The following is a 23,499-nucleotide window of genomic DNA, read 5'->3' on the forward strand; positions in this document are numbered from 1 at the left end:
AAAAAAAAAATCCCGGATTTATACATAAAAGAAATGCCCTTAAATTCAAGGTGAAGCTCATGAGATGTTTTCATGTTTCTGTCCAGCACTATGACATCAAAACGAACATAATATCACATAAAACTAAGAGCAAATGTTGACACGGGGGTTATCGTATTGTATATCATCACGGATCAGTAAATCGCGATCTCGAGTGCCATAAAAGGAAATCTAGAAACTCATCGACCATACGATAACTTGACCGATAAAAAGTCCAACAAAGCGGAGATGAAAGTAGAAAGAGCGAATCCTAGGGATCCATTTTAACTTGATCCTTCATATGAGCTAATCCTGAGCGACTCATAGCCTTCTTTACTATCTACCACATAAGAAAAGCAAGACGGGAAAAAAAATCAGATCATAAACAGGTTATGAAGGACTGGAAAATATATATTAGTGGAGATAATTGCAGCACCAAGATACAAACCTGCTACCAATAGGATAAAGCTGCAATTACTAAGGAGTCGCTAAGCATCTGAGATAAAATAATCATCAAACACTAATGTTAATTTGCAGGATTTGGTAGTAAGTTCAATAAGTCAGCAACTTGAAACAAAGTCCATGAAAAAAAACTGAAGAAACTTTGCTACTAAAACATATGAATTTCATAACAAGGCAATCTCAGGTATATTAATTCAAAATGTTTCCACCAGGTAACGGTGAAGACATATCTCTTTCTTTTCCCGTCTTCTTATTCTTTCCACCATACTTGTTACACAAGCAATAGCCTAAATGAAACAGAGGGGGGAAATGGCAATGATATATTTGTTGTATAAAACATCTTCCACCAATATGCAAGAGCCTTCCTCGAATCTATGCATATATTTAAGTTATATTGTAAAGCGACATATACAACAGCAGAAGCATGTTCTAACAAATATTTAAATGGAACATTCTCTTTCTGAAAGTTTCAAAACGTTGTAGAGCAACCTCTATTATAAGTTTAGCTTCTAACATCAAGCACACCACATTACGACATGTCATCCTCATCATATAATCATTTCCATTGTGCATAACTTGTCCACACATCAATTAACTGCCAAATTTTACAACATAACATCCATAAGAAAACTCAAGGCAGGGAAAACTATTCCCATCAAGCACATACATCCAAGTTACTTCAGGTAAATGGAAACAGCTGATATCACATATCTTTATGATATTTATCAACTTGTCCCTCGTTATTTTATACCAAGTTGGTAGTGACATGTATGATAAGCACTACACTCTACAAGCAGTTCTGTTGTCCATCACCCCTATACTTTTCAATTAGCTCCCAATCAGCAAGAAAATTCAAGGGGACAAAACTAATCCCATCCAACAACAGATCCTCCCATTTCTAAATATCTAATACTAAAAAGTAAACTAAACAATATATTATCTACAAGAACGAGAAACTAAAACTTTACCAACTTTGGAATGAGTTATATGTATCATATTCTACTATCATGCCCTAATTTTCAGCTAACTTGAACGAAAACAGCATTTTCAGCTATCCACATAAAGATACTATTAAAGTCAGATTGATACCAAGAATAACTAGTCATTAATACCACGAAAAGACCAACCTCCGCCACCTCAAATATCTTATCATCCTTGAAAGCAAATTGCTATGAGTGGTAACATTATACTACTCTGTCCTTATCACCATGTAACAAAATAAAAACACTTACCCGAGAGAGAAATGCTAAAGTCATCCGAATTAGATATCTAAACACCAGCAAGAAAACAAAATTTCAGCCATTCAAAAAGACCAGGGCAGTATATGGGATAGGCTATTCCGAATTCGGATCATATGACACAACTTTGCTACTATCCTAATTATCAGTTCATATTATAAAAACACATCAGCAATAAAAATAAAATAAAACTACTCATGCCATCCAAATTAAGCATTGAAACAAAAATACAAAGTCCCCACATTTCCAATCAAACAGCAAAAAATGAATTCCAAAAGGATTAACTTTTGCCACCTTTTCCCTCCACCTTAGCCTCCTTAGTTGTCGTCACTGGCTGAATATTCCCGTCATCTTTCTCGTCAGGATACCTAACAACAACAACAGGACAAACACAATGATGCACACAGTAATCGGTGACACTTCCCAATTTCCCATCATTCCCTCTTAACTCAGCTCCATACCCTCTACTCCCCATTACAACAGCACTCAACCCCAACCTCTCCAGCTCAATGCACAATCTTTCCCTCATATCATGATCTTTCACTATATGAATCTTAAAGGGAATCCCAGCTTCCTTCAAGGGTTTGGCCAAATCCGCCGCCTTTGAAGCCGTTAAGGCATCGAAATCGTCTTCCAGTTGCTTCTTGGTCTCTGGCGTTCGTGGGCTTTGTTGTTCCTGGGCAACTGGGCCCCAATCAGCTCCGTAGAGTACAGAGGTCGGTGACACGTGGAGGAGGATGACAGCATCGCCTGGTCGGAGGTAGTTCTGAACGGTCCAACGAACGGCGTAAGCCGATTCTTCAGATAGATCGACGGCCACGCCGATCTTACGGCGTGCACCAGCGACGGGGGTGGGGGAAGAGGCGGCGTAGGTCGAGTGGCGAGGAGAGGACGGGAGGTGAATCTTGATCGATGGCAGCTTAGGGTCACTGTTGTTATCAGAAGAATTCTTTTTCTTTCCTTTATTTGGGCTTTCCATTTCCTTTCTTTCCTGATTTTTTTCCTTCAGAAAATGACAGAACTTTTTTTTTTAATCTTGAGAGATTGTTAAGAAATTTTAATATAATTTTTTATTTATATTTATATTTATTTATTTGATATTATCATAATTTATTTGATATTTAAATATTTTCTGAATAATTTAAGGTGGTTATAAAATTATTAGTTTTTAGATATTTATTTATTTTATCAATTTTATTATATCAAATAAAATATAAAATAAATAAGAAGCTAATAATAAAATTATTTTTAAAATTACTCATATGCGAAGTTTTATAAGTGAAGGTAACTTTATTAAAAAAATAATTAACTAAAAAATATTTCTATTAAAAATTTAATTTAAAATAAAAAATTATAATTTAAAGATTTTTTATGCAATTAACTCTACCAATTATTCCTTAAGAATATGGCATTGCTTAAATATTTATTTATTTTTATCGTGCAGAATGCGTATACCATGAGACTAATTTTTATATATACCAACAAATAAACGCTAGATTTTTGGGTAAAGCACACAAATGGTCATTTAATTATAGGATGGTATTTTTTAAGTCCATTAATTATTAAGAGTTATAAATTCATCCTCTGATTAGAGGGCACTGCTTTGTTTAGTGTCTGTTATTAAAAATTATAAAATGATAACTCGATTATTTATATGTATCGAATTTGTCTTTTCTTGTTAAAGAATTGACAATCATCTGAGTTGAAGTTAATTTGTTAACTGAGATATGATAAAATTCTTTCATAAAATTATTTAAATTATATTTTATAAATCAACTCTTTGTTTAACCTGTTAACCTAATATAATCGGGATACTATTTGTATATTTAATCCGACATTGTTTTGCTTTGTTAATGATCGGTTGATTGTAATTTCAACCACCTTGGATCTGCTTGAATGGTTGGTGGAGCCGTAGAAGGATAAAAGTCGCGAACATTTAAGATTCCAATATCAAATCGATCCCTCAAACTAACCAAAAAAAAGAAGCCATCTATCATGACCGAAGACTCCACAGAAGACTACCTCCTAGACCACCACCATCAGGAAGAAACTCTTCCAACAACCACCGCAGTCACCGCCACCAACAATTCCGGCAAGCTATCCATCATCCCCCTCATCTTCCTCATCTACTTCGAGGTATCCGGTGGAGCATACGGCGAGGAGGCAGCTGTGGGTGCCGCTGGTCCTCTCTGGGCCATACTCGGTTTCCTTGTTTTCCCTTTCATATGGAGCATACCCGAGGCCTTGATCACGGCCGAGCTCGCCACCGCCTTCCCCGGTAACGGAGGCTACGTTATCTGGGCTCACGAGGCTTTCGGACCATTCTGGGGTTCACTCATGGGGTCCTGGAAGTTCCTAAGTGGAGTGATCAACTTAGCATCGTACCCTGTTCTTTGCGTCGACTACATCAAGTTAGTTTTCCCGATTCTCTCCTCCGGGTTGCCTCGGTATGTTGCGATACTGTTGTCGACATTGTTCCTTTCTTTCTTGAACTACACAGGTCTGGTCATAGTCGGGTACACAGCAGTATGTTTAGGGGTAGTTTCACTTCTGCCATTCGTATTATTAGCTTTGTTTTCGATTCCAAAGATCGATCCGAGCAGATGGATTAGTTTAGGACAGAAAGGAGTAACAAAAGATTGGTCACTGTTCTTCAATACCCTTTTTTGGAACCTAAATTTCTGGGACAATGCCAGTACCTTAGCAGGGGAAGTGGAACAACCACAAAAGACATTCCCCAAAGCCCTTTTCTCAGCTGGATTGCTCACTTGTTTAGCTTATTTAGTGCCTCTTTTAGCTGCAACCGGAGCTATACCACTAGACCAGGAAAACTGGGTTGATGGGTATTTCGCTGATGCAGCTCAAATCATTGCAGGAAAATGGTTAAAAGTGTTCATTGAAATCGGTGCTGTTTTATCAATCATTGGACTGTACGAAGCACAATTGAGCAGCTGCGTTTACCAGCTTCTAGGAATGGCTGATTTAGGATTTTTGCCACGGTGTTTCTCTGTGAGATCCAAGTGGTTCAACACGCCTTGGGTGGGAATTCTGGTGTCGACGTCGATAACCGTCGCGGTTTCGTACATGGACTTTTCGGACTTGATTTCGTCGGTTAATTTCTTATACAGTTTAGGCATGCTACTCGAATTCGCATCATTCCTTTGGTTGAGGAGAAAATCGCCAACAATCAAAAGGCCATTCAGAGTGCCCATGAAGTTGCCTGGTCTGACCGTGATGTGCTTGATTCCTTCTGGGTTTCTGGTGTATATCATGTTAGTGGCTACCGGAAATGTGTTCTTGGTGAGTTCTATAGTCACGGTTCTTACAATCATCTGGTACTTTGCAATGAATTTCTGCAAATCCAAGAAGCCGGCCATTGTGGAGGATGAGGCTTATTTGGAATAGGATGAACTTGTATTCCTATTTTTATCTCAAAATTATTACCATGTTCAATTTATTATATTAATAACATATTTTTATTTTATTTTAAAAAATTAATGTCGACTAATTGATTGTGGTTAATCTAAATTTTGTTTAAAGCAAAGTAGGGAAGGAGAACATAGGATAGGTGATTAACGGGATTAACTAAAAGCAGCTCACCTAACGTAATGCGGACCAAATGGTGGATATTTAGGATATTTGGGGGTCCCAAAAGAAAGAAGATGCGTGACGCATCGAAAAGCAATGGATAGTGAAGTTTACAATTATTGCTTGAATTTGAGTCGATTCGAAAAATATACAATCTCCATCCGATTAGATTCAAATTTTTAAGATAAAATTCGAACCCGATTTGATCCGAAATAATATATTTATTAAAAAATATTATTCTTATTCAATGGAAATATGGATTTAATTGAAAAAAAATAATATATAGAGGGGTATTATTACAATTATTCCTAAATATAAAGTTAAAATTATATTTTTTTTCTGGCCGCTCGGATCAAGTATTTTTCATCCTAAATCTGAACCAGACCCGAACACTATCTCTAAAAAAAACTAACCTAAACCAGAATTTTTTAAAACAAAATATGATTTGATCAGGTCAGATCAAATCAGAACCTATCAAATTCGAATCTTATATCTATCCCTATTTACAACAAATGTGTTGTTTATATATATTAATTTTGAATTCCACATGAAACTAACGCGTTTTGCTTTTTGCGTTTTGAAATTTGATAATCTTCATTCCCATGTCCTCACACTAAAAGCTAGTTGCTTTTGCATTTGATGTACGGTATAAGGCAAGCCGTATGGACGACTTAAGTTTGAAAAAGTGTAAAATTAAATTTAATTCCATTTGAAAAATATAAAATTGAATTTAAAAAAAATAAATTTAAAATATTCTTAAATTTATCTCAATTGAAACTCAAACACGAAGTCAAATCTAAACATTAAATACATGAAAGATTATATTATATATAATTTTTTAAAAAAACATATGGATTTTAATATTAATAATAGTTTAATTTAAAAAATCTAAAAATTTAATATATTATTTTTAAGTTGTTCACGAGCTTTTCGAGTCTAATATTAAGTAACTCGTTAAGAATTTGAGTCAAATATATTCAATTAAAAATTAATTAAATTTTAATTAAATTAATCTCAAATAATTTATAATCTCTCTCGTCTCATTTACCATCTTCAAGTAAGGTGCCATGACTTATTCTCTAAGAACGAACCATATATTAAGCTAAAAGCTTTTGAATTTGCCGCAAGTGACATGGGTAAGTTTCTAAGAAATAACCAAATGTAAGAACAGTAAAATACATAAATGGTCCCCTATATAGGGTAATATTTTATTTAGTTCCTCAACTATTAAAAATTATAAAATATTTTATCAATTATAAAATTATATTTTGTTGACTCATCGACTATTAAAAGTTACAAAATAGTTTATCAACTATAAGATGTTAATTTCTTGAGTCCCTTGACTATTAAAAATTATAAAATAGTCATCCGACTATTTATATATTCTAAACTCATCATTTTTTTGTTAAAAAATTGACCGTCGTCTGTGTTGGATATTAACATATTCAATAGGATATAATAAAATCTGATCTCATAACCGTTTGAACTGTATTGAATAGGATGAACTTGTATTCCTATTTTAATCTGAAAATTATTACCATGTTCTACCGTAATGTGGACCAAATGGTGAATAAAGTAGGGAAGATGAGTGCCGCATCGAAAAGCAATGGATAGTGAAGTTTACAATTAGGGATCGGGTTGGATTTTTTTTTTGTCAATCCTACCTGATTTGAAAATTGTACATTTTCCATTCGAATTTGACTCGACTCGAAAAATATATATTTTTCACCCGATCTGATCCGAATTTTTTAGATAGAATATGAATCCGACCCGATCTGAAATAATATATTTATTAAAAAATATTAGTCTTATTCATTAAAAAATAGGGATTTAATTGAAAAAAATAATATATAGAAGGGTATTATTACCATTATCCCTAAATATAAAGTTAAAATTACAATTTTTTCTGATCGGATCGGATAAGGTATTTTGTAAAGTAGGGACTTAACAACATAATACTCTATAATTAAATAATCATGTTGTAACTTTTAATAATCGGAAACTCAATAAATCAAATATCTATAGAAAGGAACATTTGTATACTTTACCCTATATTCTATACGTGTTTCATTTTTATTTCTCCTGTAATCTGTTTCTTCCTTTGGTGTGTATAGGCCTGAGTCAACACTGGTAGATAAAATTGTCAAAGATATCTTGAAGAAACTGAGCCATGGAACCTCAAGTGCCTCTTTGGAGGGCTTAGTTGGAATTGAGAGGATGATGGAGCAAGTTATGTCATTATTTCAAAAAGAAAAACCAGATTTCCCAAAGCTAGGCATCTGGGGCATGGGTGGTATAGGGAAAACTACCCTTGCCGATGCTATTTTTAACCATGTTTCGAATGGTTTCGAAACTTCCATCTTTCTTCGTAACGTTCGGGAATCGGAAGAACGTGGAACGTTAGTTGAATTACGTGAGAAATTTCTTTCAGCCATATTGGAAGATGGAAACTTAAATATATCAGCTCCCACACTCGGAACAGGCTTTATTAAGGACATGCTTTCCAGGAAGATGGTTCTGGTAGTTTGTGACGATGTGTCGAATTCAAGCCAACTCGAGTTTTTGTTCAGAGGGATCGATCAGCTCGGCCCCGGAAGTCAAGTCATAGTTACAACTAGAGATAAACAAGTGCTAATCCAGAATGACATTGTTCTCATTTATGAAGGAATCAGACGGAAATGAATCTATTCAGCTCTTCTGTCAATGTGCCTTCAAAAGCAATCATCCCAAGGAACATCAGTTGGAGCTATCAAAGATGGTTTTGAGTTCTGCTAATGGGAACCCCATGGCTATAAAAGTGATGGGATCCTCTCTTTATGGAGGGAACCAAAGCTACCAGGAAAGTGCAGTGAAGAAACTACAGCAGGTTTCTAATCCAACCATTCATAAACTGTTGAGAAGCAGTTTTGATGGGCTGGATTGGGAAGAGAGAGACATTTTTCTCGACATTGCTTGTTTCTATAAAGGGGAAGATCTAGATTTCGTAACGAGGATTATGGATGCTTATTATGTCTCTGCGCATTCGGGAATCATAACCTCATCGATAAATCGCTTATCTCTGTTTCGGAAAATAGGATAACAATGCATGATCTATTGCAACAGATGGGTTGGGATATTGTTCGCAGTGAATCACCTTCAGAGCCTGAAAGATGCAGTAGGCTGTGGATTCCTAATGACATCCGTAATGAAATAATAGGAAGCACTGTAAGGGCAGCCTTGTTAATCTCTTTCACTTACGTTTGCAATGTATCTTGACTCTTTATTCTGACAATCTGCTCTTGGTTTTAGGGGACAGAAACACTCAAAGGGATGCTACTTGACATTTCCAGAATTTCGGAGTTGGTTTTAGGGGACAGAAACACTCTCTATTCTCGTGCTCACATGGAAAGGATCACTGAAATGCAAAGCTATGGTTCTGCATGTTAAAGTAGATCATGTATTGAAGTTCAGAGAGAGAGAGAGAGAGAGAGAGAGTGAATTCATATTCAAATGTAAAGAATATATATGTATGTATGTATAGAAGACACTGCCTGTCAAAGATCTGGTTTTTTGATATTCCAAACTCAAGCTTCAAAGCTATTGTCCTCATTCCGTCCAGAATACTTTGTTGGTCAGGGCCCCCTGCCACAGCATGCACCGTGACATAAATGATCTAGCTATCAGATGCAGCAAACACTCAAAATTCAAACCATCATAATTTCTAGTCTTTTTTTCCTGACCTGAAGATGACCCTCCTGCAAGCTTATCATCTATTGCACGAATAGGAATCCATAAAATCGAGGACACGTCACTGGTCCATTCGGGAAAATCTATTTTACCATTTACAGGGCATAACTTCTCAAAGTGTTTATTAGCAGACGGAAAAAAACTTCTGCAGCATCACCAGAGTTTGCTGTATCAGCTGAACCCTGAGCAGAATTTCTGTAGCTCTCTATCTCAATGGAATGTGACTCTTCAATCATTAAACCAGGACCAGTTTCAATATGCAAGACAGAACCTTTTAAGGAGTACTTTATAGGCTGTACTATAATTCCAACCCACTGAGTTTTATTAATCAGTAACGCAGATGATATAGCTGCAGACAGATCAGCTAGAGGTCTTGGTTTGAAAACCTAAAATAAAAATGATTATGACAATTATGGTGTTAACTTTTCTTAATCCATATCATGCGAGAAGAAAGTACCTCAGATTCATAAGAGCGAAATGGACGGAAAGATTACCTTCAAGATAGGCCGGATTGGCTTCTCATAGCTCATGAAATCATCACTATCTGCTGGACCTCCCTTGGAAAAACTATGAGATCTAAATGTCAAGTGTCCGACGTGACCAGTAAGGACTCCCAAGACATAGGAACCAGGCTTCTGTGGTGGTAAAGGAAAGGTTATTGGATTCCTACCAGGGTTTAGTACAGTGGCACTCGAGTTTCGTAACTGAAATAAGAATCAAAACAGCAAATCATGTCATGCCACACCATAGCTTATAAACATACTAGCATCATCTTGTCTTAGAAAACCATACCTTACCACCTTAATCAGCATTATATGTAGCCATCAAAGTGACACTAATAGAATCAAGAGTTATATCATCAGGAAAGCCACTCCAAACGGTCACAGACAAGGTACCAGGATCCCCATCACATAACGCCATAGGAGGGGCAGGGTTTCCAGAAAATGTAAATAAGGATGATACATCAAGAGGAACATGGTGCGTCGTTTCACTATGTGCAAGACTAACCACTTCTGATTGAAATGTTTGGCGTTCCTTTTCCGAGAATAAGCCTTCATCTAGTGAAAGTAATAGCACACAAGATGATAGGTAGCCAGCTTGGTCATTGAGTGCCTTCTGACATTCAGCTAAATTGGGCAGGACTTCAGCCAATAAATCTTCCCACCCTTCACCGGCATAAAGGGCGCAAACCTTCTCATATGACTTTGCAGCTTGATCAAAGTACCCACGCTTATAGTAGACAGCTGCAATTTCACCATCAAGGACAACTCCGTATCTTTTCCACCAAGAATGATGGTAATTGTCAGCAGCACCTTTAGTGAGCTCCATATACTTTTTTTCTGAAATGACCCAAATATATAGGAATTGACGAGACAAAAAGAGAAGATATTCATAACCTTGTACTTTCGGTATAATGTCTAAACTCTTCAGGCACTCAAAGTGATAACCCCAAGAGGACTGTAATTTTGGTGTAATTTTTTGTTAATTCTCTTAAGGACTCAAATATGATCCGAGAGGAAATTGAGATTATGAAGCAAATTCAATTCAACTAGCAAGGATTTGATACCTCAAAGCTCTCTATAGACAACAAACTTTTCTGAAGATCAGGATTTGAAATTGTTTTCTTCAGAGCATATTCAGAAGCAACAAAAATTTCAGCAAGTCTCATAGGTCGACCAATCAAACAGTCGAAATTTCCAGGAGATGAGTAAGTACGTGACATCACAATTGCTTGTGCTTTATCTGCTGGGGACTTCTTTGCTGATTCATCTGAAGCTAATCTGTCAGCATGTATATATTTACTTGACATAAAACTTTTATTTCTGAAAAACAAAATGGCAAAATGAAAAGGAAAAAGCAAACAATAGTCACATCAATTCTTGAAATGAAAAACTTTCAATTGACTAGTAACTCATCTTCAAGAAACTGCTAAGAAACATTTGCCTTGATTCTTGAGATTTCCTTACCCATCGTCAAACACGAGTTTGCCATCAAAAAGCTCTGATGCGTTTCCAACAGAAAAGGAAGTCTTTTGCCTGTTTGCCGCACGCACAAGGACAGTAGGTTCCAACGGCAGGGGTTTCCTCTGAAGGCCAAAGTGCTTGGCTCTAGGACTTTCTTGCAGAAGCATCTGAACCAAATTGAGAAATAAAAGCTGAGTAAAAGAGAAAAAGACATTAAAGGAGTATAATTGTGCATGCATAAAGCCTATGACCATGATACCAAGAAATTTAAATGGTGCTTTCTCAAAATCTCGAAAAATAATATTATTCCGGTGGAATGATTATATAGCTATGAACTTGGCATCTGAACCATCATTGCTATTAAAGAACTTAAATTTTGGTGAACTAAAATGTCATTATGTACTTTGCGTAAAAGGCCACTTCCATGAAAGTTTTAGCAAGAAAAGAAAGACCGTCGAGAAACAATATTTCTATGTTGATCTAAAGCATGCAGACATTGAAAGGCATTGATGCTGCTAACTCGACCTTGTTTCTTCTCTTGGAGAAAAAACTCTACTTCGAAAAAGCCTAGCGATTAGGAATAGGTCATTAAGCAGTCACACTGTTTTTTCTTTTTCTTAATCTCTAGTTTCTAATGCTATGAATGTTGAGAAATACATGATGGAGATAAAATAGAAGCCCTACACTATTACTTCCAATGAAAGAAACACATAAACCTGTATTAAAATGGTGTAGTTATTATAAAAAAAGGCGATCATTCTTTCTGGTTTTCTGAGTTTTTAAATGTGGAATAACACTTGCCTGTTCTTTCACATTAACCTCAGAGGAAGCTTCATCCGGAACCGAAGGCCAAACTGCAGGCCTGGGCCAAGGCAGCATGCTCAGAGAAGCACTTCTCAAAATAAAGGAACAATACTATAAGAAATGCCTTAACTGCATGAATGACCTTTCTTTTATACTGTGAAACAAGTAACCTAATTCATGGAAAATAAACGGCGGATTTTATCTCGAAAAGGTGAATGCATACCTGTTAACCGGACTCCCGATCTCCGTTCCATATCCAATTAGATATGCAAGCCTCAATAACTGCCTCAATTATCAACATGTTTCAGCATTGTTTCGACAATATGACAAATGACATCCCTTATTTATTTCGAATAATCAGTAAAAATTTACCTTAGTCCTACATAGCCAGTAAAGATCTCCTTGAACACGATAGAACTCCTTCTCGATTTCAGGGCCTTCATCAAAAAATGGCTGTCCCTTGTTCCCATATGTAATGGGATAAGGGGAGGTAAGATAGTAGGCTGCCCCCAACACTAAGTTAAGAGCAGCTTCCGTGGGAGACCTCCAAATTATGAAATGCCCTTCAGGGGCTTCATCTTCACCGTTATATTGAGTACCGGTTGCACTGATTAAAGTCAAGTATAGTCAAGTATGCAGTGATTACCCAATCTTCACGCATGCAGAAGGGAAACACACTCTTAAGAAATCCAAGAGGAAAGAAATTAAAAATGCGAAACAGTGACCAAAACTGTTGCTGGAAGAAAACAAGGATTATCTAATACCTCATTGGATTCCAGGGATTTCGAGAAACTAATTATAAATGAATAACCCCTTGAAGCAACCTCTAAAGAACGATTCAATTTGAATAAGAGCTGCAAGTTAACTAATCTGTGAGATGCAATGTAGGCACATACACAGCCATTCTTGAAATTAATAAATTGCAGGATAACAGAAAGAGAACAATGATTTTATTCCCTAGCTACAGTGGCATTTATATAAAGAAATCAAGACTATACAAGGAAAGAAATAATCAGAAATAAAGAATAAGCCCTATAAATCTGCTACATAAACCCATTATAATAAAGAACATGCATCGGACATTTGATGAAAGACTGAAATAAATCACTACATCCATTGATCGATTAACCATAGAATTCCAATAACCCATCAAGAGGGGCATTTTGAAAAAAATTAGAAAATTGACAGCAACAAACACTTAAGCTCATGTTAGTGGCAATTAGCAATTACTCTGAAAGGCTGACAGTGAGATGCAAAGATATTTAAAGTCACCTTTGATTAAGAGATACTGTCTGAACTCAAACTCCCTGAATGTTTCATCTAGAACAATCTGTGTCAACGATTAGTTTCCAGGATTAAGCAGTGCCGCCTGATCGTCACCGCGGTCTAGTCCTGCGAACTCCCTATGCATACCACCATTATTAACTGCACTCATATCGTAATAAGATCAAGAAGTGCTCTGGAAAAAAAAAAGAAATTACCAAAATTCACTGGAAAAAGGGAGCATTTCAGGAAGCACTTAACAATTACCAATCAATAATTTGGCCTTGCAACAAATGTGCTGTTCAGAAACATAAACAGAAATAGAAAATATAGAGTAGAAAGTTAAAACATAACAAAATGGACACTTGGGAACATATATATATATCCATACCTGTTTCCATGTAGCACAATTCTAGTTCATCATATTCACGCAAGGCGTCCTCGTGAAGTTGAGCGATCTCAAACATAAAAGCCAAGCTTTCCTAAGAAAAAGAAGAATGAAGCACTAAAAAGTCAAGCTTAAAATAATGTTCCGGTTTCTTATTCGAGAAAATTAAAAAATGTAATGGCTAATAAGAATTATATTAGTTAAAGGGCACAATAGATTTGGGCAAGTTGATTGTTTCTTTTACAATCTACAGACAGAAAAACAGAAAAGGATTATAATATATGCTTTGAGATAAAACTGAAGTTGAGATGACACAAAAGAGTGGAAAATCATAGAGTTTACCCCTGGATCAATATAGCCATAACCATATTCTAACTTTCAGAAGAGGACCAAACCTTCAAAATGAAAAAGTTACAGAAGTTCCAGATTGGCATGAATCGTTGTTCACTAAGCTTGCGTATCTCATCCTCGTAGAATTGTATTCGTCTATCCAATGTATTTTTGATAGACTCTATAATACTGAACTCTAACTCTTCCGAAAAATTTGGTTCGGGACCATACATGTCGAATTTGCAGCACCTAAATGAAACACAGTTTTAGAATATCAGAAAGCGAAAAAGGAAAAATCGAACACCAGTCTCCTGAGGCTGCTACTTTCAAAGTTTCACCAAAATTTTCTTTTGCATAGAACTTGCAACATGCATGAAAAAAAAACCGAATCATTACCTCCTCACTGAAATCATTGATACCGGCATAAATAGTACTCATGACATCGATAAGAATATATACAAGCTGCATGCTTACCTTTCCCTCTTCTTGGAGCTGAAATCAGCTTCAAATCTGGCATAAACTTTCTTAGCCATCTCAGTGGCTTGATCATTGCTTGGATGAGCTCTAGACACATATACAATGAACCATTCACGTTCATCATTTTGGGCAAACACTTTCAGGCGTGGTTTAAGAATATTCTTGAACTCATCAAGGTCCTGGGGACATTGAACGTGAATTGTCATCAACAAGAAGATTGAACCAGACACTAACAAAAAATACCCAAGTTACAAAAAAGGAAAATGTTAAAGAACTGTTTCTTTCTCAAAGTGAGGTATCATAAGTCTTTGAATCTAAAATCGGTTGGTCTTTAATATCGTTCATAAAAGAGAATCAATATACCTCACACGTAGCAAGAACCAGCGTCGCATATGGCTCTCGAAACCAAAATAAGTACTGCTCCTGAGGAAATCTGCTACGTAATCTTGCATCAGTGGTTAATACAAATTCAGCAGGCAAATTCTCCAAAAACATGGGATTTCGGGTCTTGTTATTTAAGCAAGCTTTTTTAAATGGCAGCCGCTGTTCAAAACTATTCTTGACTGTAGGCCATATGTCACTAACATCTTCAACTGTTAACAGTTCATTTGCAATAGTTGGATAGAAATATTAGTAAGAGAATATCATAATAAATCCCTTGCTAGTTCATGCTAAGACATGGTTGACCATCCATTATCAACATACAAACATCTTAAAGAGCATCATCAAACTTGGAGATCGTCCATTTTAGAAAGATAAAAACTAGATTCAATAAATTTGAGCACGATGCGAATGTGATGTATTAAATAAACATAAAGACAATGTAAAACACGACACATTTAAAAGCGATCGGCATATTAACACAACACATTGAATACGTTTTGACACCTTCAATAATTTGTAATGTGTTTATATTTATATGATCGAACACAAGAATACAGGAGATACTATATGCATACAAACGAATTGTGAATCCTATAAAGCTTAAAGCAGCAATATTTACCAAGGTCTAAACGTTTATACAAGATAAAGAAGTGTGACCAATCCCTTAGTCCAAAAACAACTAAGAAGCTCAAAGCTTTAATCGTCAATAAATTAACATCAACCCTTCACAAATTTCCACATAAAATTTCTAATCGACGACTTAGAAATTCCCATAAAATTATAGAAATCCAAACCCAAGGTTAAAGAGATTAATTCAAATAAAAAAGGATTTACCAACAACGATGAGATAAGGACAAGAGCTCTTTATTGTTTGAAACTGAGCTAAATAGTTCGCCATTGTTTTCTTTCTCGATCTACAATAAACTAATAAAATCCATAGATAAATTGCAGAAATGTGAAGAAGAAAAAGGGGAAATTTTGGGTTTATTTCAGTGAGTTTTTATGTTTTTGGTTTCGCCTATACTCCCAACTCCTCCATGGATTCAATATCTCAAGTTTCTCGTTAAGCTTTTCTGTTGAGACAAGTTGGATTCAGTCAAAATAAAAATTATTATTAATTTTGATTAACATCATAATTTAAGAAAAATAAATAAAATTCCTTTTTTTTAATCATAATAAAATTCCCTTCTTTAAGCAAAATTTTCAAGCTTTTTTAACAGAATGAAAAAAATTGCATTTATTTCTTAGAGGTGGGAAAACCAAACACGTCCTTAACTTCATCTGTCAATGCCCAAAACCCACCAATCAAAAGCTTCCACATAATCACATTTCTAGATGAGGCGCGCCAAAACCTCTCCGTCTTTCCTTTCTGTAACGACCAGCCAACTCTTTCTTTTTCCTTCTTTGCTATGGCGTTTCCTTTAACCTCCTCCATCACACTTTCTTTCACTCCTTCGATACCAAAGCTCCATTCTTTTTCGACCCATTTCGGTTCTCGGCTTAGTCAAGCTCGCAATCAAGAGAATGCATGACCCTTTCAGCTTAAAGTTCAATGCAAGGCTTCAAAAGACGATTTTGTCGAGGTTGGATTTTTACCTTAAATTCTTGTTGAATTTACCTTTATATAACTTTTGGGGTTTGATGTTTTATTTTGATTTTCAATTTGTGTTTATTGCCTTTTTAATCTGATATCAATTAGTACTTAATTTCATCTCAATTTAGAACAATGATGTCAGATGCACCATGATTTATGCCTGTGACTACCAATGATTTGGTGTCTTTATTTCATGACTGCGATACCTGCAATGACTGTAATATCAACCATTATATCCGCAATTACGATTAACACAACCAACGGAAAGGTGGCTGCAACTGCAATTTAAATCCCCGCCAATAACTTGAATAATTGATTTGGATTTTGGTGTTCGGAGTATTAATGAAGAGCCTAAGTATATACTAGCTAGACAGATAATTACACCCCTTTCTGTGTCAGTCAACAAATTGATTATGGAATCACCTTATCATGCTGTTGACAAAGAAGTAGGTTCCATATTATTGAACCAAAACTATCCAAGCAGTTTAACTAGTTCTGAGTCATTTATCTTTTCTTTGTGATTCTTTTTCAATCCCATTCTTGTTTTCAAGGTTTTCTCTATCTTCTAAAAGTGTATTTAGTGAAGCAGGACCTGTCACAGTACCGAAATAGTCCTACAAGTTTCAACGGGTCAACTTTGATTAAGAGAAAGATGAAACTTGAGGGTGTCGTTGCTGCGATACTTATCATAGCCCAAGTCACCTCCCCATTACCTTTAGCTGGTTGGGACTTCTTGTCTATTTTGCCGGCAAATGCTGTGCTTTACTCTCCTGAAACAAAGCTTCCGAGGACTGGGGAGCTTGCTTTAAGAAGGGCGATCCCAGCGAATACAAACATGAAGGCTATACAGGTTTGGAACTGATAACTGAGTTCACACATTTGGTATGGTTAGATGCCAATCAGCCTTTTTTGACCGTCTTCTTTTTCCTTAGTCTTCTTTGGAAGACCTATCCTACCTGCTAAGGATTCCACAAAGAAAGCCTTATGGAACTATGGAGGGTAATGTCAAGAAAGCCTTAAAGGTACCTACTATTTCCTTCTGCACAGAACTTGAAGTTAAGGAACTCGTACCGTTGGAGTTCACTCATATTTGAATGCATCTTTTATTTTCATTCCGTTCATTCTATGTTATTTTCCCTGACAATATCATGTTTAATTTTTGACTTTATATTGCTTTGTTTAATTTCAGATAGCAGTAGATGGAAAGGATTCCATTTTGGGAAGTATACCTGCAGATCTAAGGGAGAAAGGCTCAGCTCTGTACAGTTCTCTTATCGATGGAAAGGTATGGTGGAAGAAGAAATTCATCTTAACTTAAATGAGAGATCATCTTTATCAAAGTAACTATCCATACTTTCCCATCTTCTTTTATTTCATTGAGATCTCTCATTCCAACAAGAATAACAACGAACTACTTTTTGGTTCACTAAAGGACGAAACAGAACTGGATGAGAATTTTAAATACAGTATTAGGCATTTAAGTTGACCCTCTCTCGTTTGAACATAATTTGTTTCTTGAAGTCAATGGCTAAACTTCACTCTTGAGTTTCTTCGACACCAACATCATTTTTTACTTTTCTGCTGGGATATGATAACAAGGTAATATGACCGGATAAAACCTAGTATATAGCCAGAAAAAACATATCCTAATATCTGAAAATGGGAAGGCTTTCTCCTTAGGATGCTTTTTATCAAGCCGGGATGCTCAAATATATATGTATGAGTTAACCTATTGATCAGCTGCTCAATTTTGTATATTAAGCTATGGTAGGGAGGAGTTTTCCCTGATGAATGGATTCATTCATTTGCAGAGACCTCATGGACTGATTGTGGTATTCCTTGGTTTACTAGGGTGGATTAGAAGCACTCCTAAAATGTATCAAGGATCAGGATGCAGATAGAGTATCCATCGGCCTTGCATCTTCACTAGATACTGTTGCTGAATTGGAGTTGTTACAAGTACTATACTACTATTCCCTAGTTATATATATGCAGATATTTTTTTTATTGCATGTGTTTAGTTATTAAAATAGTATTAGTAACATCTCAACACATTATTATGGAACAGGCACCGGGTTGTCGTTTCTGTTACCTGAGCAATACTTGAATTATCCAAGGTCAGTCTTCTCCATCAACTGAAGTCGGAATTTAATGTTTTAATGAGAGTTGTTGTGTTCATATTTTATGAATTGATTGGTTAATGCAATTTATTTTGTTTAATCTACTTTGGCTTACACATTTAAAGCATGCTACATAGTTTTCCCCGCTTTCTTTAATACGAACATCCGTAGATGAACAGGTCTATTATATTTTATTTCTAGCTGCTGCCTAGTTTTTTTACTATTCAGCTGCTATGGTAACAGTTACTCATTCATGACTCCTTTGGCATGCATGATTACATATGTTAGAAGGCTTTGAACTGCTTTGTCTCTACTTCGATTTGAAATGATGTCCGTTGTGGTCTCTAGGCTAACAGGGAGAGCAGTTGTCGAACTTACTCTTGAGAAAGGAGATGGTTCATCGTTTTCCCCCGAGGTTGGCAGTGAACCAAGAAAGACTGCCACAATTCAGGTATGTTAAACCTGACATAGTTTTGGTGAATGGAGTCGTTACTTTCTTGATTGTTATTAATCATTTTTGCAGGGTATAGATGGAATTAAGTTTAGCCTTACATTATCCTGGAAGTTTTATAAATTTCTCCTTCTCTGTTTATCACCTTAGGACTTTATTACACATGAAGAGCATCTGTCTCACTAAACTTCCATTGTCGCCTAACTCGTTAGACGGAATTCAGAACAACATTAAATACTGTTGTGACAATAGCCATAAATTTTCCAACTATACCGTACAGAGCTAGCCGATTGGAGGTCGAAAAGCACTTAACAAATTTAAACTTACCGACTTTCAACTATCTATTCAGGTTGTTCTGGATGGATATTCAGCACCGCTAACCACCGGAAACTTTGCAAAACTGGTAAAGTAGTTAAATTTCTAATTGCTAACATTGGCTTTTAATGCTTTGTCTTTTTACATTTTAATGCTGTCCACTCTCAGTATTTTGTAACCCTTTATAAGAACCAAAGAAAAGATTCAATGAGTTCTATAATATAAGGTTAATTTCATACAGGCAAATTCTTAGTTAAACCTAATCAACCTTGGTAGTTAGAGCAAAACTTCAATTAGATGAATCAATTTGTTCTTCGAACTTCTGATTCAAAGCATGTTGGTTTCTGGTACGCAAATTGGTTGAATCACTGCAATATTTGTGAACGATAATAATTTAAAACGACTGAACTCCACAAACTCTACTAAGCATTAGCTATAATTCTTCAGGTGATAGATGGAGCATATGATGGAACAAAGATGAGCTGTATTAATCAAGCTATCATCTCAGAAAGAATGGTTACAGTGTTCCATTAGAAATAATGCCATCAGGACAATTTGAGCCTTTGTACAAAACAACCTTAAGCGTTCAGGTACGACTCCCTATCTAATTTGTACGTACACCCAAAGTTGCAGCTGATAACCATTCTCATTCTTTTATCTTTCCTGGAAGGATGGCGAACTGCCCGTTCTTCCCCTATCTGTTTACGGAGCTGTTGCTATGGCGCACAGTGATGTCTCTGAGGAATATTCTTCACCATATCAATTTTTCTTCTATCTATACGATAAAAGAAATGTAAGTATATTCAATGTTCCATCTAATTCAGTGCTACTATCTACTTCCTATGTTCCTCAGACTCAATGTAGGTGTCTGAGATAGGTATGCATCCAGTACGAGTATACTCGAACTTTCTAAAGTTTTTTTCACATATTTAGATGATCATTCCTCGTATCCTTAACCGAATATGTGTCGATAAATGAGTAACATAGTCTATTTCTATTCTCCCCTCAACTTTGCATGTCCAATACATCTTTGATTAATTTGGTTAAAGCAGTATACTGATGACTTACTTGTTCATAGTCTGGTTTGGGAGGCATATCGTTCGATGAAGGTCAATTTTCCGTATTCGGGTAATGTGAATGTCATCTTATGCTATACATGCATATATGTATGAGGTGATTGTTGGTTAGACTTTTCAATATGAACTTAATTTCAACTTACAGATACACAACTGCTGGAAGAGAGATTCTACCACAGATAAGAACCGGAGATGTCATAAAATCCGCCAAGCCAGTCGAAGGTCGAGATCACCTCGTATTACCGAATGAGAGCTAATGAACTTCGAAAAGGGTCATCTCCATAAATTTGAAATGCATGTATCCCACACAGGATTTAGGTTGCAGGGTTATCCTATAAGCTGAAAAGATCATTTTTGAAGGAGTTCTTACTGCAGTTTTCTATTAAAGGTATTCAAATTTTTGTTGTAAATTATTAAACTACTTTCACTTTTTAAAACAATTCATTGAAGCTTTATTAACAAGCATTTCAACGCTGCTTTTTCTTTAATTAAACTAAATTAAAATAATATTAACGAGAATGCGTAAAACTTCACAAAAACAACATAATATCACGTAACGAATGGGGCTCGTTATGATCGCGTTGCCCCCATTATGGCTAGTCCCCAGATCTGTCATAGATCTTTCCAGGTTCGTGGGCTTCGATCTCTAACCCTTTTCCCGATTTTCACTCCAATTGAACCCCCAATTCAGGATAGTCAAACCCTAATTCAGCCTTCATCGTGACAATAACCCCTCCAATAGAGGATCAAAATGGGGAAATTGAGCTTTCAGTATCGTGAAATCCTCCCAGGCCACATCTTCCTTGCCCATGTTGGTCCATTGGATTAGTAGCCGAGTGATTGCTTGGTTGTTTCTTTTGACCATTGATGATGACCATCATATCATCATCATCGTGTCTTCGTTATATCGATCGTTGATGACCACATATGGTTCCGCAATTACCAGGTCAGTGAACCATACAGCATACATGGCACAAGTATGAACATGGATTAAATTCAAAATAGTAGTTTTCTGTATCTGAATTCCTCTCAGAACTGGTGTTTCAATGGATTTTTTTTTTTGAAAAGAGTTGTATCGATGGATTGGTTTATACAAAATTGATCCAAATGAGGTGTTTGTAGTATCATCTAATATTATACATGATACTGATTAGTAAATGGGTACCTATTTTTCCATTTTCTGCATTTTTTTTCTGATCTTGGAAATATTTGAATTTTTCTTCAACGATGTCATCTTGGTCGTCATCATCTTTTTTTTTTGTTGTATCATCTGTCGAATTAGACAATATAATAATATTTATTAATTAATAGGCTAAAGGGTTAGTGTTGCCCCTATAGTAAACTTAATTTATCAATTTCGTTCGTATCGTATTTCCGCATTAATTTAGCATTCGAAGTTGTTCAATTGCATCAAATTATTATGTTGACCGTCTTAACTAACGTAACCGTTAGTTTCTGCTTATGTGGTCGCCAACTGTTTCCACTTTCCACGTCAGTCAATATTGTTGACGTGGTTTTTAGTTAAAGGGTCAATGTTGTTCCTGTAGTAAACTCAATTTATCAATTTCGTCTCTATCGTATTTTCGTATCAATTTAGTCATCGAAGTTGTTTAATTGCATCAAATTATACCATCGATTGTCTTGACTAACGGAGCCGTTTGTTTCTGCTTATGTGGATGTTAATTGTTTCCACGTCAACCAATATTGTTGTCCTGACTTGATGATGATGTGACATTTATTAAAAATTAAAAATATTTTAAATATTAAAACCACAAATTTTTGACCCATTACAAGCCATAAACCTGACCATGACGAGGAGCACGAACTAGTTTTGATGATGTGTTTTGGGTCTCGAACGGTGGTCGACGACAGTAGTCGACGCAATGGTCAGCAATGGTCAAAGGTGGTCAATGACTGACTAATGGTGCAACCATACCTGAGAGTTGAGAGCACGGGTGTAAGACTTGGAGAAGGAAAAAAATAAAGTAAAAAAATATGGGGAAGGAAACTTAAATTGGTGATACATATTTACTTTAAAAACTATATAATTTTGAGATGGTTGAAGAAAAAAAAATGAGAAATTACAACTTCATTCATCTGATGTGGAAATAGTTGGTGTCCGCCTAAGTAGAAACTAACGTTCCATTAACCAAAACGATTAACGATATAACTTGAAATTATAAATTATATAGTTAATAGAATTCTTGAGACAATTTTACTTGAATGAGAGACTTAAATGAGTTTTTAAGAAATAATTAGATTCATTAACATAGATTGATTCAAGTGATAAGTAGTTTGATATCACTTAAGTAAGGTCTCGAGTTCGAATCTTTGTGTATGTAAAATATCCTTATTGAAAGACTCGTTTAGCAAAATTAGGTGCGTGAGATAAGAAAAAAAAAAGAAATAAAAAAAGAAAAAGAAATGATTAGATTTCAACCGTTCACTTTCTTATTGGGGAGATTACTCTTCAACTTAATAAATTTTTAGGGTAAATTACATGGATGGTCCTTTATGTTTTTTGTCTATTGAATTTTAGTCATTGGTTAAAAAATCGATTTTGGTCCCTTTACGTTATAGATTTAATATATTTTTGATTCATCGACCGTTAATTATTGTTAATCTATTGAGTGATCTTAATGATTAAAATGAGTATTACTTTCTTTTGAAATTTTGAGTTCGGGTAACTGTATTTGCAGAGTGTGTATGTTAAACCTTCGAGGGTATCAAGCATGGTTTTCAGAACCGGACCGGTTAGCGAACCGGTCATGCTATCGGTTCACTGGTTCAATCGGTCGAACCGGTCCGACCGGTCGGAAGAACCGGACGACGTCATATTTAAAAATTAAATAAAAATACCAAAAATTTAATAAAAATAATTTTTTATATCACAAGTCATATTCAAGTAAGTCATAACATATATAAGTTAAAAACCATAAAATCAAGTGAAACAAATGATTCAAATTAACTACAACATAATATTTAAAGTAAAACATATTAAATATAATTATATAACTATAATTAAAAAATAAATTTAGGGTTAAAAAATCATAACAAAATGATATTGTTTGGTTTAATTTTTTAAAAAAAAGCAATCCCACATGGCTAAGAAACATAGAAGAGCATCCCAAAAGTCTAAAGAGTAAAAATATGAGAACAAAACAATCTCACATTGCTAAGAAACATAGAAGAACATTAAAACTAACTTCTATAAATAATAGAAGTAATTTGGCATTCAAAATCATGGAGCCTTTTGGTAAGCATTGAGTGAACTATTCTTTCACTTCAATCAAGCTCGAAT

General features: G+C 35.4%; 2 protein-coding genes and 2 pseudogenes across 3 annotated transcripts; 2 read left to right on the top strand and 2 right to left on the bottom strand.

Annotated features, from left to right (window-relative positions):
* Nucleotides 1-12: 12 nt before the first annotated feature.
* On the bottom strand, nucleotides 13-2,770 carry LOC120169199 (universal stress protein PHOS34-like). 2 transcript variants are annotated; one of them, XM_039177408.1, is made up of 3 exons: nucleotides 2,013-2,770; nucleotides 467-514; nucleotides 13-354 (listed from the first exon to the last, which is right to left on the bottom strand). In XM_039177408.1, exons 1-2 carry the CDS (start codon nucleotides 2,695-2,697, stop codon nucleotides 507-509), a joined length of 693 nt encoding a protein of 230 aa, XP_039033339.1. In that variant the 5' UTR covers nucleotides 2,698-2,770; the 3' UTR covers nucleotides 13-354; nucleotides 467-506. The 2 variants fall into 2 exon arrangements, with proteins under 2 accessions (XP_039033339.1, XP_039033338.1); XM_039177407.1 differs by having other exon boundaries at nucleotides 13-358; nucleotides 2,013-2,769.
* Nucleotides 2,771-3,659: 889 nt separating this feature from the next.
* Nucleotides 3,660-5,171, top strand: LOC120169198 (probable polyamine transporter At3g13620). Its single transcript, XM_039177406.1, has one exon. It carries the CDS (start codon nucleotides 3,714-3,716, stop codon nucleotides 5,121-5,123), a length of 1,410 nt encoding a protein of 469 aa, XP_039033337.1. The 5' UTR covers nucleotides 3,660-3,713; the 3' UTR covers nucleotides 5,124-5,171.
* A 3,480-nt stretch (nucleotides 5,172-8,651) lies between these two features.
* Nucleotides 8,652-15,781, bottom strand: LOC120169142 (annotated as a pseudogene).
* A 120-nt stretch (nucleotides 15,782-15,901) lies between these two features.
* Nucleotides 15,902-20,501, top strand: LOC120169205 (annotated as a pseudogene).
* The last annotated feature ends 2,998 nt before the right edge of the window (nucleotides 20,502-23,499 follow it).

This window comes from Hibiscus syriacus, unplaced genomic scaffold (genome assembly GCF_006381635.1).
Source record: "Hibiscus syriacus cultivar Baekdansim isolate YM2019G1 unplaced genomic scaffold, ASM638163v2 tig00111754_pilon, whole genome shotgun sequence".
Lineage (NCBI taxonomy): Eukaryota > Viridiplantae > Streptophyta > Magnoliopsida > Malvales > Malvaceae > Hibiscus > Hibiscus syriacus.

Excerpts from the sequence above, each read along its gene's own strand:
- LOC120169198 (XM_039177406.1), top strand. The coding sequence starts at position 3,714 with ATGACCGAAGACTCCACAGAAGACTACCTCCTAGACCACCACCATCAG.
- LOC120169199 (XM_039177408.1), bottom strand. The coding sequence starts at position 2,697 with ATGGAAAGCCCAAATAAAGGAAAGAAAAAGAATTCTTCTGATAACAAC.